Below are 13,295 nucleotides of genomic sequence, written 5' to 3' on the forward strand. Positions count from 1 at the left end.
GAGGCCAAGGCCAACATTCTTGACCCTACATGGTCAGGGCTCCTGCAGTGGGCTTGTAAAACCCCAAAGGGCACCAAATCCCCGCCTAAGCTGGATGAATCATTCACTCTCTCTCACTCACACACTTTCGTTCGTATTCTGAATACAACTGGGTCAAAAGACTCCAAATTACAGATAATGACTTGCATCTGAGTCAGCAAACTCCTCCCAACTCTAGGCTCACAGCAGGAGCAGTTACTAGTGCCAGGAAGAGAGGATGGCTTCCCTGCCCCAGGCTACTGTGTGTCCCACTGCAGGAGGCTCAGGCCAGGCCAGAAAACACCCAGTGATCACACATACACCCTCCCCAGCTTCCTCCCTAGAGTGAGCAACCAACCTATCTGAGGAAACAATTTCAGGAGCATGGGGCATGGTTATTTCCCTCTGTGTAGGGCCCACTGCCCTAGTTAGGCTGGGGTCACATTCGGAAGCCTGCACAAGGCGTTCCTCATCCTTGACTCGCTTCTTACCTTACTGTAAGGGTCAGAGGCCCCAGGATCCCTGGGGGAAAGCAAAAAGTGCTTCCTTACTCCACAGGTCTCAGGGCCTCTCCACTAGGGCTGCCCAGTGCTCCTAATCAGCCTTGGAATGCACGCGTTCTTATCCACCACATTTTCAACCCCACCACATTTGCTCCTGGTATTAACCTTAGACATCAGCTGGCCCATCTTGTGTACTGGAACCATAGGCTTTTCTTCTGAGTCCCCAGTAATACAACTTGTGTGGGAGGGCAGCAGCAACTCTGTGTCCCTTCAGTTTCCAGAGCATCCCCCTCCAGGATCAGACGAAGGCAGCCTAAGTCAACCATGGCAGTCCACAGAGGACCGAATAGAACATGCAAACTAAACCTTTAAGCCAGGTCCATCAGTGCCACAAAGGGGCCTCCACGTGCTTCTTTAATAGCAAAGGTCTCCTGGAGCCCAAGGAGGACCGTGCTGGACAACCTCCACCATTCACCCATGTGGCACACTTCCTGGGACTGGGAGCAGATCCTGCTATGGGAAAGCCGGTGCTAAACACAATGTACAGGGTCCCTCTATCCACCAGAAACACAGGTCAACCCTGTGTTACTGCAGTCACCCAGCTCCAACACAGTACATATACCTTCACACGTCCACAGCAGAACTTATGCCTGGGCCAAGCCCCAGACTACACCATGCTGAAAGAGGGAATTGGAGGAGCCTAACTAGTGTTCAGAGCCACCCTCAAGCTGGGTACAGTACCTGCCTGGCCCTGATAGCTCACCATGTATTGGTTAACCTGCCTGGGAAGCCACCGAACAGCACACTGGACACCTTCCCTGGCTCCATAACACAACTCTCGGCTCACCTTGGTCTAGAGTCCTTTCCCTGTCCCACCCCTCATCCAGCCCGTGCTCCACAAGCCACTGCTTCAAAGTCCACCTACTTCCATTAAATTGTGCCTCAATCCCCATCTCTTAGTCAAAGATTTAGCACATGGCACCGGTCCACTTGTCCTTCCCTGACACGTCACACTGAAAAGAACTCATGATGAGTGCACTCAGCACCCACATATTGGGATGTGCATTCTTTTGGTACATTCCACCAACAACTTTATACTAAATGGATTTTACGCAGGACTTATGTGTCTGATTCACCATCCTGAAAGAACCCTGAATTCACTATGACAGGCACTAAGCACACCCTTCCATTGATACTCTCTGCAAGAAGTGCAGGTTAGGGCTGGTGAGATGGCTCAATGGGTAAGAGCACCCGACTGCTCTTCCAAAGGTCCAGAGTTCAAATCCCAGCAACCACATGGTGGCTCACAACCATCTGTAATGAGATCTGGCGCCCTCTTCTGGAGTGTCTGAAGACAGCTACAGTGTACTTACATATAATAAATAAATAAATCTTTAAAAAAAAAAAAAAAAAAAAAAGTGCAGGTTATAAACTAATACCTAGCTGAATAAGCCAAGGCGCAATGAAACTAAATGACTAGATGTGACCCAGGCCAGCTGTGGTAAGGCCAGGGCTTGAATTTAACAGTCTCCATTCCTCCATTTGGTCCTATTCTTTTATCATAGCTGGAATCAGCATGAGTCTGGTTCCTGAGCTCAGGAGTTAAGAGCTCACCTTGGCTGTACGTGGCTGTAATACTGGATGGAGCCAGGGACTGAGAAGAGGTAGGGTGGTCACTTACAGGTCTAGGAGTATTCTAGTGTGACCTGTAAGCATCAGTGCCCCTCGGACTGTGTCAAGACACTACCACCTTGCTTCGGTACCTCCTGCTACCTGCCCGGCACCTGCCCAAGCATGAGCTATTGGGAGATGACTCCACCTACCCAACAGGGAGGCAGGGAGGTGGCAGGAGAGAATCGGCACAGCCAGACAACTTTCTGCAGATGCTATGTGAGTCAATTTGGCTATATCTGAAGATGACTGCCCCCCCCTCCTCCATCCCAACATTACCCCATTCATTAGGAGGTACAATGAGATAAAGACTCTCTGGGTGGACACTGAAGGTAGAAATGGTTACAGAGGTGAGACAGGGCCTTTTTTTAGGAAGGTAACAAGTCCAGTATCAAAGCTGGGAATTAGAATCTTTTCTGAAAGAGGCGCCACAAGTAGGGAGCACTCTCCACTGAGATGGCAGAAGCAAAACAGGACAAGCTCTTCAGGGAGCCCAGGCTACCTCTTCCCTGGCCTCAAGAACTAGCTGCTGCTGGTGGTCTCTCTCTGTCTCTCTCTCTGTCTCTCTCCCTGTCTCTCTCTCTCATTACAGGCGATTGTGCTTGCCCTCCCTGCTCCTCCCAAGATATACGCCAAACCAAAGTCACCCTGCAGTACAGTGGCTTCCTGTCTGGACTTTGCCCACATCCATTGTGTGTCTACACCTTCCTCTGGGAGACCTCTTACTCATGCTCTGAAACCCCAAGTGTTCTCCAGCAGCTGTCCTTATTTCGTCTCTGATGCTCCACAGCACCCGACACTCTTGTAAAATGGCTTACAGTGTGTGAGAATATTATCTACCAGGGTTCTTGAACCTGATGTTCCTGGTAATTTGGAGTTGGTATTTCTGTTACAGGATAGTCCTGTGATTTGTAGAATGTTCAGCAACATTTACCTATTAAACATCAGCAATATACTATATTTAAACGTTGATAGTGAACAAACCCCATCCCCCTACCAGGAAGCAGTGATAGAAGTCTTGGCATACAGCTCATAGGCTAAGCTAAATGACACCCTGGCTTAGTGAATATGTACTAGAAATACCAGAAACAATGGACAGCTACCTAGATGATGAGCCTTTGAGCAATGCATTTATGTCCAGCTTGCTAATGGGTTTCCCAGCCGCAAACTTAAACATGTGTCAAGGGCAGCTGTCACCTTGTCACTGTCACGTATCTTTGAATGTTTCCAGTGGTCTTAAGAACTATGCTGGGGTGGACAGTGGTAGTACAAGCCTTAAATCCTAGCACTCAGGAGGCAGAGGTGGATCTCTGAGTTTGAGGCCAGCCTGGTTTACAGAATGAGTTCCAGAGTAGCCAGGGCTACATAGAGAAACCCGGATGTGACAAACCTAGAGAACAATGCTGAGTTACTGCTGGGTACCCTGAGCCACACATACGTGTCTAGCTGCCAACTTGAGTCATCTCCCTCATCCATACAGCCTCTTCTCTAGCTTTACTCAATGGTACCCACAGATCCTACCTGAGCCCACAGACCCTCAGTGCCTGCCCTGTGTTGAAGCACCTTGTCCAGCCCTTACCCACAAGTGATCTTGTGGTGAAGGGAGCAGAGTTCTTGGCTCTGGACATAGCTGCTACTGTGTGCTCATTTCTTTTTCTTTTCTTCTTTTTTTGTTTTTGTTTTTTTGAGACAGGGTTTCTCTGTATAGCCCTGGCTGTCCTGGAACTCACTTTGTAGACCAGGCTGGCCTCAAACTCAGAAATCCGCCTGCCTCTGCCTCCCGAGTGCTGGGATTAAAGGCATGCACCACCATGCCCGGCGTGTGTGCTCATTTCTGTCCAAGTAGTCAAACATACTACCACATTCTGCTACAAAGAACACATTTTGCTATGACAGTGTGCTCTACAAGCAGGCCCTGTAACCTGTACCAGCTTGGTTGACAGCCATGCTGGCAATGCAGCAGTGACTCAGCAGGCACACACCTAGACAGAGCGACTGTTAGTCTTCGAGTCCTGTTTATTCCACCCCCACCTGCAGGGACCCACACAGGATCCTCCTGCATGGGCTGGTAACAGATGGTGCCAAATGAAAACTGGTTTGAGTTCAACCTCCTCCAATTGGTTCAAAGAGACAAGCCAGTGGTTAGTCCAACTGCTGTGTGTCATTTCCTGAGACCCAATTTCACAGAACTGAGCTTCCTAGATATATACCTTAGCTCTGCTAGGGGTTCACATCTGCCAAGATACACAATGTTTGAAAGTTCCCAAATGCCAGGTTCCAGATGGCCTCCATCACCACATGATTTAAGCCTGCAGAGAATTTATTCTTCAAACGTGGCAACAGGACAAGGGAGAAAGAGACAGAGAGCATCTTTGCTACCAGCTCTCCAAAAGCCAGGTTCACAAAGCCGTCTTTCAGTCACAGAACAGCTGACAGGCAGCCCCAGCAGGAGGCTGGCAAGAATATTCTTGTATAAATTCTAAAGGTGGGTCCCAGAAAATTGGGAGCACAGTGGTGCCTTTCATGCTAGGGTTGCACCAGTGAGGCAGAAGCAGGGGATTTTATGTCGCCTTGGCAATATAGTGAAACTCTCTAACAGGAAAAGAAATTAGGTGCAGTGAGCTCACTGGAATATTGTGGGTCAGGTGTTCTAGTGTAAGGACATGAGGTGAACGACACAGGAAAAGCCCTGCTTTCCTAGAGGTACGGGCCAGAGAGAACAACCTGGAATATTTAGGAATAACAACAGCAACAGCTTCGTTCACATTTACTGCCAGCAGAAAGTAAGAGAAGGCTAAAAGGAGAAAAGCCGTTAAGGAGAAGGGCCCTCTAGTGAGGTAATTTCTAAACAGGAGTGTAAGAGATGACAGGGAGACAGACACAGGAGAATGAGGATCTAGGCAAAGGCTGCACCTTGAGCAGGTGGAAGGTTGAGGATGGGTAGCATGTGAGGAGAAGAGGCAAGGGAGCCTGGAGCTGACAGAGAAGAGGAAGGTCAAAGGAAGAGCACTGGGGCAATGCTGCTGAGTGTGAGCCAATTGTGTGTGTGTGTGTGTGTGTGTGTGTGTGTGTGTGTGTGACTGATCAGAACTGCGCCAGCAGGCACAGCAAGAACACACCTCAGGGCAGCCAGTATGGTGCTTAGATACAGGATAGAGCAAAACAGGTAGAGTCTGCCAGATTCTATAGGACTCTAATTAAATGTGACAGGGCAGCTCTGAGGATCAGAACAGTCGAGGGGCATGGTTGACTTAAGGAGCATGCAAGAACCCCAAAAGTGACCTGGGTCAGAAGTCTACAAGGCATGATGTGGTGCCAACCTTCCTGGACTTGGATTCCTAGCAGACCACCTTCATTCCTGCATCTTCATGTTCCTGAGAACTCACACCTCATTTTCTCTAGCAACACTCTGTCCTAATAAAAACTGAATCCATCTTTGAGGACCAGGAGGCCATCAGCAGACCAGAATGTGCCTAATGACACACAGCACACAAAAGGCTATAGTAATAGATCCCTACAGCATATTATTTTTCCTGGCACGCTCAGAACTTGACCTGGGTGGGATGAGAAGCGGCTGCACGTCCTCCAGGAGAGAACAGTGAGGCCTGGACAGGACTGACCGGTGGACATGTCACTGGCGGTGAGCCCAAGCCCTTCCACCAACGGCTGCATTGCTCCTCTGAAACTACCAAGCCAGCAAGTTCAAGGGACAAGCTGGCCTAGCACTCGAGTGACCGCTCCATGCAGTTCTCCCAACTGGAAGTGAATAGCGACAAAGTGGCCTGAGGAAACTACGTGTAGGGGACAGAAACCAAACACCCTACAGCTAGGGGTATATGAAGATGCTTTAGACACTTTTGTCAATTCCACAGAGCTCCTGCGACCATCTCCATTTTTCCTTTACTTTCTCAAAATCTTATGACCTCAATATAGTTGTTGGCTTGTTAAGCTTTTGAGAAGGCTTCCCCAGTTCTAAAAAGGCTGGGTCAGCTTTCTAGGAATCTGTGTAACTAGCAAGGCAGGCTCATACCCAAACTTCCACCTCACTTGAGGTGCCCAACAATCCTGTAGAGGTCAGAAGCCAGCACAGGACTGATGACTGGTCGGTTTAATCAGACTTACAAAGGACACAGCCAGCAGCCACCACAGTTCAAAAATGCAGCCTCTTTTTACAAAGAAACTGGGGTCTACCCTCAGCCAGCTGGGAGACTCTTGGAGGATAGGGGTGTCATGAGCTACTTCGTCTGACTAATGATGTACCTGGCATGCGGGAGCTGAAGGTGACAGCCTTGGTGGAAGAGTCAAACCCTCCACCTCTCTAGCAGCCCTTTGCCAAGCATAGCCCTAAGTCCAGCCTTCAGCTTCTACCCCACACCATTCCTCAGGCCTGAGCACGGGAGAGACAAGATTTGAGCCACATCCTGGAAATGGAGAGGAGGCCCAGCAGACTGACTCATTTCAACAACCAGAGGAAAAAACATGAATTTGCAAGGGCCTCCCAAAAAGCTGCAGCTCTGGGGACAGCAGGTCATTTACAGAGAACCATCCAGAGGAATTCACTAGTTCCTGTTTCCTCTCAGAGACTCAAGTCCGTAACAGTTGGCATTCAGAGGACAGGGTGTGTAGGCCTGGGCTCTGGCATACCAGGAAGCCCAGGGTATTGGGATGATTAAGCACAAGGGCCATTTACCAAGTGCTCCATTTATGCCAGGCACAAGACAGCATTAGGACAGCTGACCAGCTCATTCAGCCAGCCAAGGCAGCCAGGGCAAGTGGAGGACCATTTCCCTGTCTCCGTTTCCCCAATGCGGAAACTGGGCTCAGGAAGGGCCAATCAACAGCCACCCCATGATCAAGCAGCAGCAGACTCAAAGCCCTTGGCTCTAAGGACTGAAGAGACCCAAGTCTTAGTTTGCCAGTCTACGGGGGGTGTGGGGGTAGAGGTGGATGACACCACCACCACTGAGCCTCCAAGGTGTGGCTCCTGGGCAGAAGGGGCGTGGCTCCCCTCTCCCCAGGCCAACGGACTGGGAGGTGAGGGGGCGGAAGGGCAAGAATTTCCCGACTCTGAAGGTAGCTCGCAGGGCAGGGACGGAAGCAGGCCCCGCTGGGCACAAGAGTACTCACATCGATGTTTCTCAGGATGACGCACTTGCCATTGGTGTAGAGGAAATGATCGCCCTTGGGGTCTCCACCGAGGATCTTAGAGACGCCCCGCTCCACCTGGGGGAGGCTGGCGAACACCTTCTCTGGGGAGATACAAACCCAGCACGGTGCATGAGGGGCAATCCCGGCCTCGCAGGACCCAGGGAGTTGCAGTCAGTCAGCGCTGGGGGTCCCGAGCCGGTCACCTGTTGCCGCGTGCGGGCACGGCCGGCGGACTTCCCGGGCGGCGGCGGCGGTCAGGACCCGGGGTCCCTCCCGCAGCTCGGCCGGCCCAGCCCACAACGCCCACTCCGGGGTCCCCAGCCCGCACCCCCGCGGCCGTGCAAGACCCCGGCCGCGCCCTCCCGCCTGCACCCGACCCCAGAAGCCGGCGGCCGCGCGCGGAGGCCCACGCACTCACTGATCTCGTACGGCATCCTCGCCCACTTGTTACGGCGCCGCGCTCGAGTGGAACCTCGCAGTGGCCGAGTCCAGGGACGGCGCGGAAGGCGGCGCCGGGCGTGCCGGGCGCGGAGGGGGCGGTCCGAGGCCCGGCTCCGAGACCCGTACGCGCCTGCCCCGCGCGCTACCGCTGCGGACAACCCAACCCGGAAGCGCGGCCCCGGCGCGGCTCGCCCCCAGCTTTGACCATATATAGTCAAGCGCTCGGCTCGGAGGCTGCAGCCCCACGAGCCTGCGCGGACACCGCCCCGCCCCGCTTGCGGGCCCGCCCCGGAAGTGACGTGACGCGACCCGTGAAAAGGCGGCGCGGAGGGTTGTAGGTGCGGGGCGGGAGGGTTTTTTGGGCTTGTCTGGCTTTGCACCGGGAGCCTTCTTGTGGAGCAGACCTTTCTCGAGCTTTCCAACGCCAGCTTGGCGCCCCGGCTTGCAAAAGACCTGAAGCCACGGGGCGTATGGGGTTTTGTTTGTTTGTTTGCTTTCACTGGGTATGCTTAGGAACTTCCCCGTCTCGCTCCCTCCTGCATGAAACTTCCTAGTAGCAAAGAAGCCAAGAAAAAAGAACGTAATTCTTAAAGATGGCAGGGGTTGTTTCCTAACACGCTCTGGGGAAGGGCGTGAGGGTGGAATTCTTTTCGTGGAAAGAAAGCAAAACCTGGAATTTTTCGAGTCTCACAGGTTTTGACTAGGGCAAGATGAAGTCCTCTGGCTACTTGAATGAAAAGTTCTGAAGCCCTAGTTGGAAACCCGGAAAGTGGTCTTTCAAAGGAGAGCTCTTAGGAATTTGCAGCAAATGAAAAAGTCCATTTCTGCTTTATAAATTGGAGTCAGGTTTGCTAATTACCCTGAGGACCAGTCCCACCCCACTCTCCTGGTTCACCTGAACACCCACCCGATTCCCCTCTAGCTTATCTTAATCTAAATTGCCATCTAGTTAGCAGTTAAATGAATTTATAGCCTATAGGAGTGCCCAGGTTTCGTAGAGAAGAGTTTTAAGTGTACTCGGTAGGTCCTGTGTGGGAACCTCAGTGTTTCTTGAAAAGTCTGTTTCCTTAGTACCTAGTCTCTTGTGCTGATAGACCAGCATTTTTAAGGTTCTATGAATGTTACCCCCTGCCCTCTGTGACCTTCTGTTTGCCAGGATTGCTTGTCTAGGGATCCCACCTAGGTATATTTTATATAGAAAAGAAAAAGAAGCCAGGGATATGTTTGGTGGAGGTGTAGTATGTTGTGGGGGAAAGGGGTGCCTCTGAGGACCCATCCTGAACTGAGGCATCCCCTCCCCCTGAGGTACCAGCCACAGGACAGTATAATATGGAAATAGCTTATTTAGGACATGGGGAGGAGAGTTGAGGGGATAGTAGAAACAGAATGACAGAGTAGAGGCCAGCCATGAACATTTGGGGGGGTCGGAAGAGAAGGGACAGAAGAGGAAGAGAGCAAGAGAAGAGAGTGAGGAAGGGGCAAGTAGCCCCTTTTATAGTGAGTCAGGCATACCTGTCTGTTGCAGGGAACTGTGGGGCGGTGCCTAGAAGGAATGCCAATACCACCTGGTTAATGTCTCTCAGAAGTGGTGACTTCTCAGCCACTATCTCAATGAGTCACCTGCCTGCCCCAACCTTTACATGGCAACTTTCTTGGGTCCTTAGTTTGCTTTCCCCATTTGCATTGTTGATGTTGCCATAGAACCACCAAACTGCCCACCAGCAACACATGGCTACTTAGCTACAATTATGATTTCAGAACAGTCCCACTGTTAGTCTTCTAGCGACCTCACTGCACTGTGCAGATGAAAGACACTTCCCCTGGGTCTGGTCGAGCGCTGTCCTAGGGATGTGCTAGGGATATTTTCAACAAGCAAGATGTCCATCCTAGGATGCTGGGACAGAAGATAGTGTAGTCTGTGAGTTTCTTATTTACTAGAATTGTTTTAGATAACAGCTTAGCGATAACCTTTCTAAACCACACTAAAATTCCCACTCAGCATGGTACTAAGACGGCTGGGGTAATACCAGCTCCAAGCTCTTTACAAGCTGATAGCTGTCCTATGTGCATCATCTTAAATGACATGAACGCTCCAGAGAGTTTGGATATGGGGCAGCTTACTCACTATAAAAATCACGTACCATGCGTCAAGTTTTCCAGGTTTTAGTATAAGAGGGGGCACTCAGGTGTGTGAAATGGTTGAAGTTTCCATGCAAGGAACAGGTTGGCTACACCTGCCAGCACTAATGTTTAGAGACAAGCAGCTGGGTTTGTCCGACAGGAAGTCAAGTGAGGAAACCCTTGATGTGTCCATACAATGACTTCAGTCTCTAGAAATTAGCCTGGCCGCTTGTACCCAGATGCCTCCATCACTGTCTAAGGGAGTCTTAAAAGCTGCTAGCTCTTCAAACAGACACACAGGCCAACTGAGATGAACACCCTGCCTGCCCCTCCCTCCTCATTGCAGGCTCCTTTGGCACGTTCTTGCCCACGCTGACTACTGAGTGGTCCCGCCTCATCGCAACGGCAGAAACCTCACCCAACCTCATCCTCCACCATTCGGTCCCTCATTGAATCCAGTGTTTATGAAAGCACTTAGCTTGAATCTGTGCTTTCTTAACACTGCTACTCTGCTCCAAGCTGCTTCAGCACCTGGGCCTATTCTGGCTCCTTGATCATGCATAGAGTCGACCATTGCGGCTAGTGAGATTGAAGGGACTCTAGCCAGCCTGAGCATGGTAAACATGGCTCTGGCAGGCCTTGCTCTTCTCCCCACTCCTCCCTGCCTTGCTACAAACCCATTAGATTACATTCCTAAAGCTAGCCACCAAGGTACATTCCCTTACGTGTCCGCTTCCTCCACCTGAGGCTGACTACCAAGGTCCAGCTATCAAAGTATTGAAGTCCAGCAATTAAAAATCCTCTTTGGGTCACCTAATTAACATGCCCAATTAAAATTAAATACCTTATCCTAACACAAGGTTACCCCTTTTACATTTATAAACTGCCATTTGCCTATGGGCCAAGCCTGTCTCCTCTCTATTCAGAGGCAATCATTTGTTGCTCTCTTCCTAAACAAATACACTTCTCCCCTCGCCCCTGTTCCTTTCCCTTTCTCCCCTGTTTCTATCTTCTTTGTCTTTTATTCCCTGCCCTTTGTCTCTCTGACGCAAATACACCTCCTTTGTGCTGAGAAGTTGGTCTTGGAGCTCCTGAGCCGATACCCCAACTGGTCTTAGTCGCCTTACCCATCTCCTCAGCTTTTGGCCCCTGAAGTCCTGGAGTTACCTCTCCTGCCTGGTTTTCATACAGCTTAATAGGTGTGGTTCTACTCTGCCTTGTGGCTACCTCAGCCTCCTGTACCTGCTATTTCTAGGCCGTTCCAGACACCAGACTTTGAGGTCATCCTCTTTACAAGCCACACACTGTGTTGTTTGGCACTGGTTACAGCGTTTCTCCCTTCCCCCATGAGCGCAGAGCTTTCCAGACAGTTCAAATGAAGCTGCTGATTGCTGGGAGGAAGTGGGCAGCATAAAATATCACAGATTTGCATTCAATTCCAAAGACACTGCATTAAAGCAAGGGACCCAAAAGTACTTATGGAAAAACGGGACAGTCGGACTTGGGTAAGCTAGTTTCAGTAACTTTAATTAGGACTTTAACACAGACCCCCCTCAGTTGGCCTTGGATGTGTTGTCTTATAGCCCCCAGCTGGAAAGTTGCCTTTTGTTTCCACACATAGCAGGATACATGAGGGGTGGTGAGACCTGTCTGTTCTGGGAACAGAAACCAGTGAGATGATTCTGGACATCCAAGGCGTATCTAACCTCTTCCCTGCAGCCCTTGATTGCTTAGGCCCAGTTCTAGACAGGGGAAAGGGCTTTTCCCAGTCCTCACCTGTATCCAGCCTGAAATGGTGCCGCTTTAGAACTAGGCTGATGACTCTATCCTCTAGAGTCTAGAGGTTTGCTGTGTGGACTGAGTCTCCTGGAAAAGGGGTGTCTTCCGTGTCACTGACTTGCCTTCTCACAGCCTACCCGCTAAAGGAATTTCAGAACCTGTCTCAGTCTTAGTCTCTTAAATGAGCTGAGGGAGACCATATTAGGGGCCATCTCCTATCTCTGGAATAGTCAGAATTAGGGTCACCTCTTTTGCAGCCTCACTTTCATCCATCTCCAGTCTGCACCAAGACAGACTCTCCAGGTGCTTGCTGTGTACCCTAGAAGTGTTCTGTCTGTGGTGGAATTAGGCTTTCCATTGCTGGAACAAACCTGTAAGGCCCTTGGCTGCAGAGCCTGCCTTCTTGGATCTTGGAAATCCTAAAATCTAACACAGGTTGAAGATTTAGATGTACTTAGATGTGACTTAGAAGGGGTTTTCAAGTCACCTGAGAGGAAAACGAGCATCCAGGTACTTGCTTGATTCTGTAGGTGGTCTTGGGAGGTTGTCTGTGACATGGAAAGGAGAGCTGAGCCGTTATCCCCAAAGAATTGCTGCTCTGCTCTTCAAGCCCTGGTTGAAGGAATCTGAGGACTGATTGCAGCCTGGCTTGACTCCATAAACCTACCTAGAAGCTTTTAGCCTCTGCACTGTCAATCCTTCAGAGGGGAAGAACAAGTGAATTAAGTTGTCCCTAAAGGAGCTTGTTACTGGATCCCTCCCAAGTGTCTCTGTAATCCTTTTTCAATTGGTCAGCACCAGGGCAAGCTTGTAGTTTCTGTTTCTGTGAATGATCCAAAAGCAATCTGGGAGAGGAAAGCTTATTCCAATTTGCTTTCCAAGCTCATAGCCCACCACTGAGGGGACGTCAAGGCAGGCACTCAGAGCATAAAGAAGGAATGTTGCTTGCTGTCTTGCCCGCTAGATCATGATCTTCATGCTCAGCCATCTTGCTTTTACAACCCAGGACTACCTGGCCAGTGACGGCACTGCCCACGTGAACAGTGGATTCATGACCTCCCACACTATCAAAACAATTCATCACAGATGAAGCTGCTACACAGATCTCACTGGGGCAGCTCTTTGATGCAGGTTTCCCTATTTCTAGGTGACTCAAGGTTCGTGCCAGGTTAACCATATAAACCACACTGACTTTCAATTCTATCATGGACTCAGATACTTTCCAGTTTGAGGTCATCTACAGTAGACACATTGTAAGAACTTCGCATTGCTGCCAACATCACAGCTACTTATAATTCAGGTATATCTTATAACTTTAATTTTTCCAAATCATATTTTTAATGATGGTTTTTAAACACTTTATCCTTATTTTTAACCCACCACCCACCAGCAGTAGTAGAAAGAAAGGATATGAGTTGTGGGGGGAGTGTACCTGGTTAGAAAGATTTTTTAGAGCAAGTCCCATCTGTGTTGCCTGGAAACCAGCAGTTCAGTTCACAGGTTAGCAGGTAGTGACAGCTCACCACTTGCAAACACTTCACACATACACCAGTAGTCCAGTTGGGTAGAATTGAGTTAGCAACAGCGGTGATACAACCTAGCAGAGACAGCCAG

At 50.2% G+C, this 13,295-nt stretch overlaps 1 protein-coding gene and 1 long non-coding RNA gene across 2 annotated transcripts in view; both read right to left on the reverse strand.

Moving 5' to 3' along the window:
* The window catches only part of Wdr1 (WD repeat domain 1), a 34,958-nt gene extending 26,987 nt beyond the window's left edge, over nucleotides 1-7,971 (reverse strand). The window contains exons 1-2 of the mRNA XM_021162238.2: nucleotides 7,759-7,971; nucleotides 7,320-7,441 (exon numbers count right to left, since the gene is read on the reverse strand). Coding sequence (XP_021017897.1) covers nucleotides 7,320-7,441; nucleotides 7,759-7,774 — 138 coding nt within the window. The 5' untranslated portion in view covers nucleotides 7,775-7,971. The remainder of the gene's footprint in view (nucleotides 1-7,319; nucleotides 7,442-7,758) is intronic.
* Nucleotides 7,972-8,205: 234 nt separating this feature from the next.
* On the reverse strand, nucleotides 8,206-9,470 carry LOC110294197. The gene is made up of 3 exons (XR_002377924.2): nucleotides 9,422-9,470; nucleotides 9,294-9,324; nucleotides 8,206-8,331 (listed from the first exon to the last, which is right to left on the reverse strand). It is a non-coding gene; the product is annotated as an uncharacterized LOC110294197 (long non-coding RNA).
* Nucleotides 9,471-13,295: the final 3,825 nt, after the last annotated feature.

Source organism: Mus caroli, chromosome 5 (assembly GCF_900094665.2).
Source record: "Mus caroli chromosome 5, CAROLI_EIJ_v1.1, whole genome shotgun sequence".
Taxonomy (NCBI): Eukaryota; Metazoa; Chordata; class Mammalia; order Rodentia; family Muridae; genus Mus; species Mus caroli.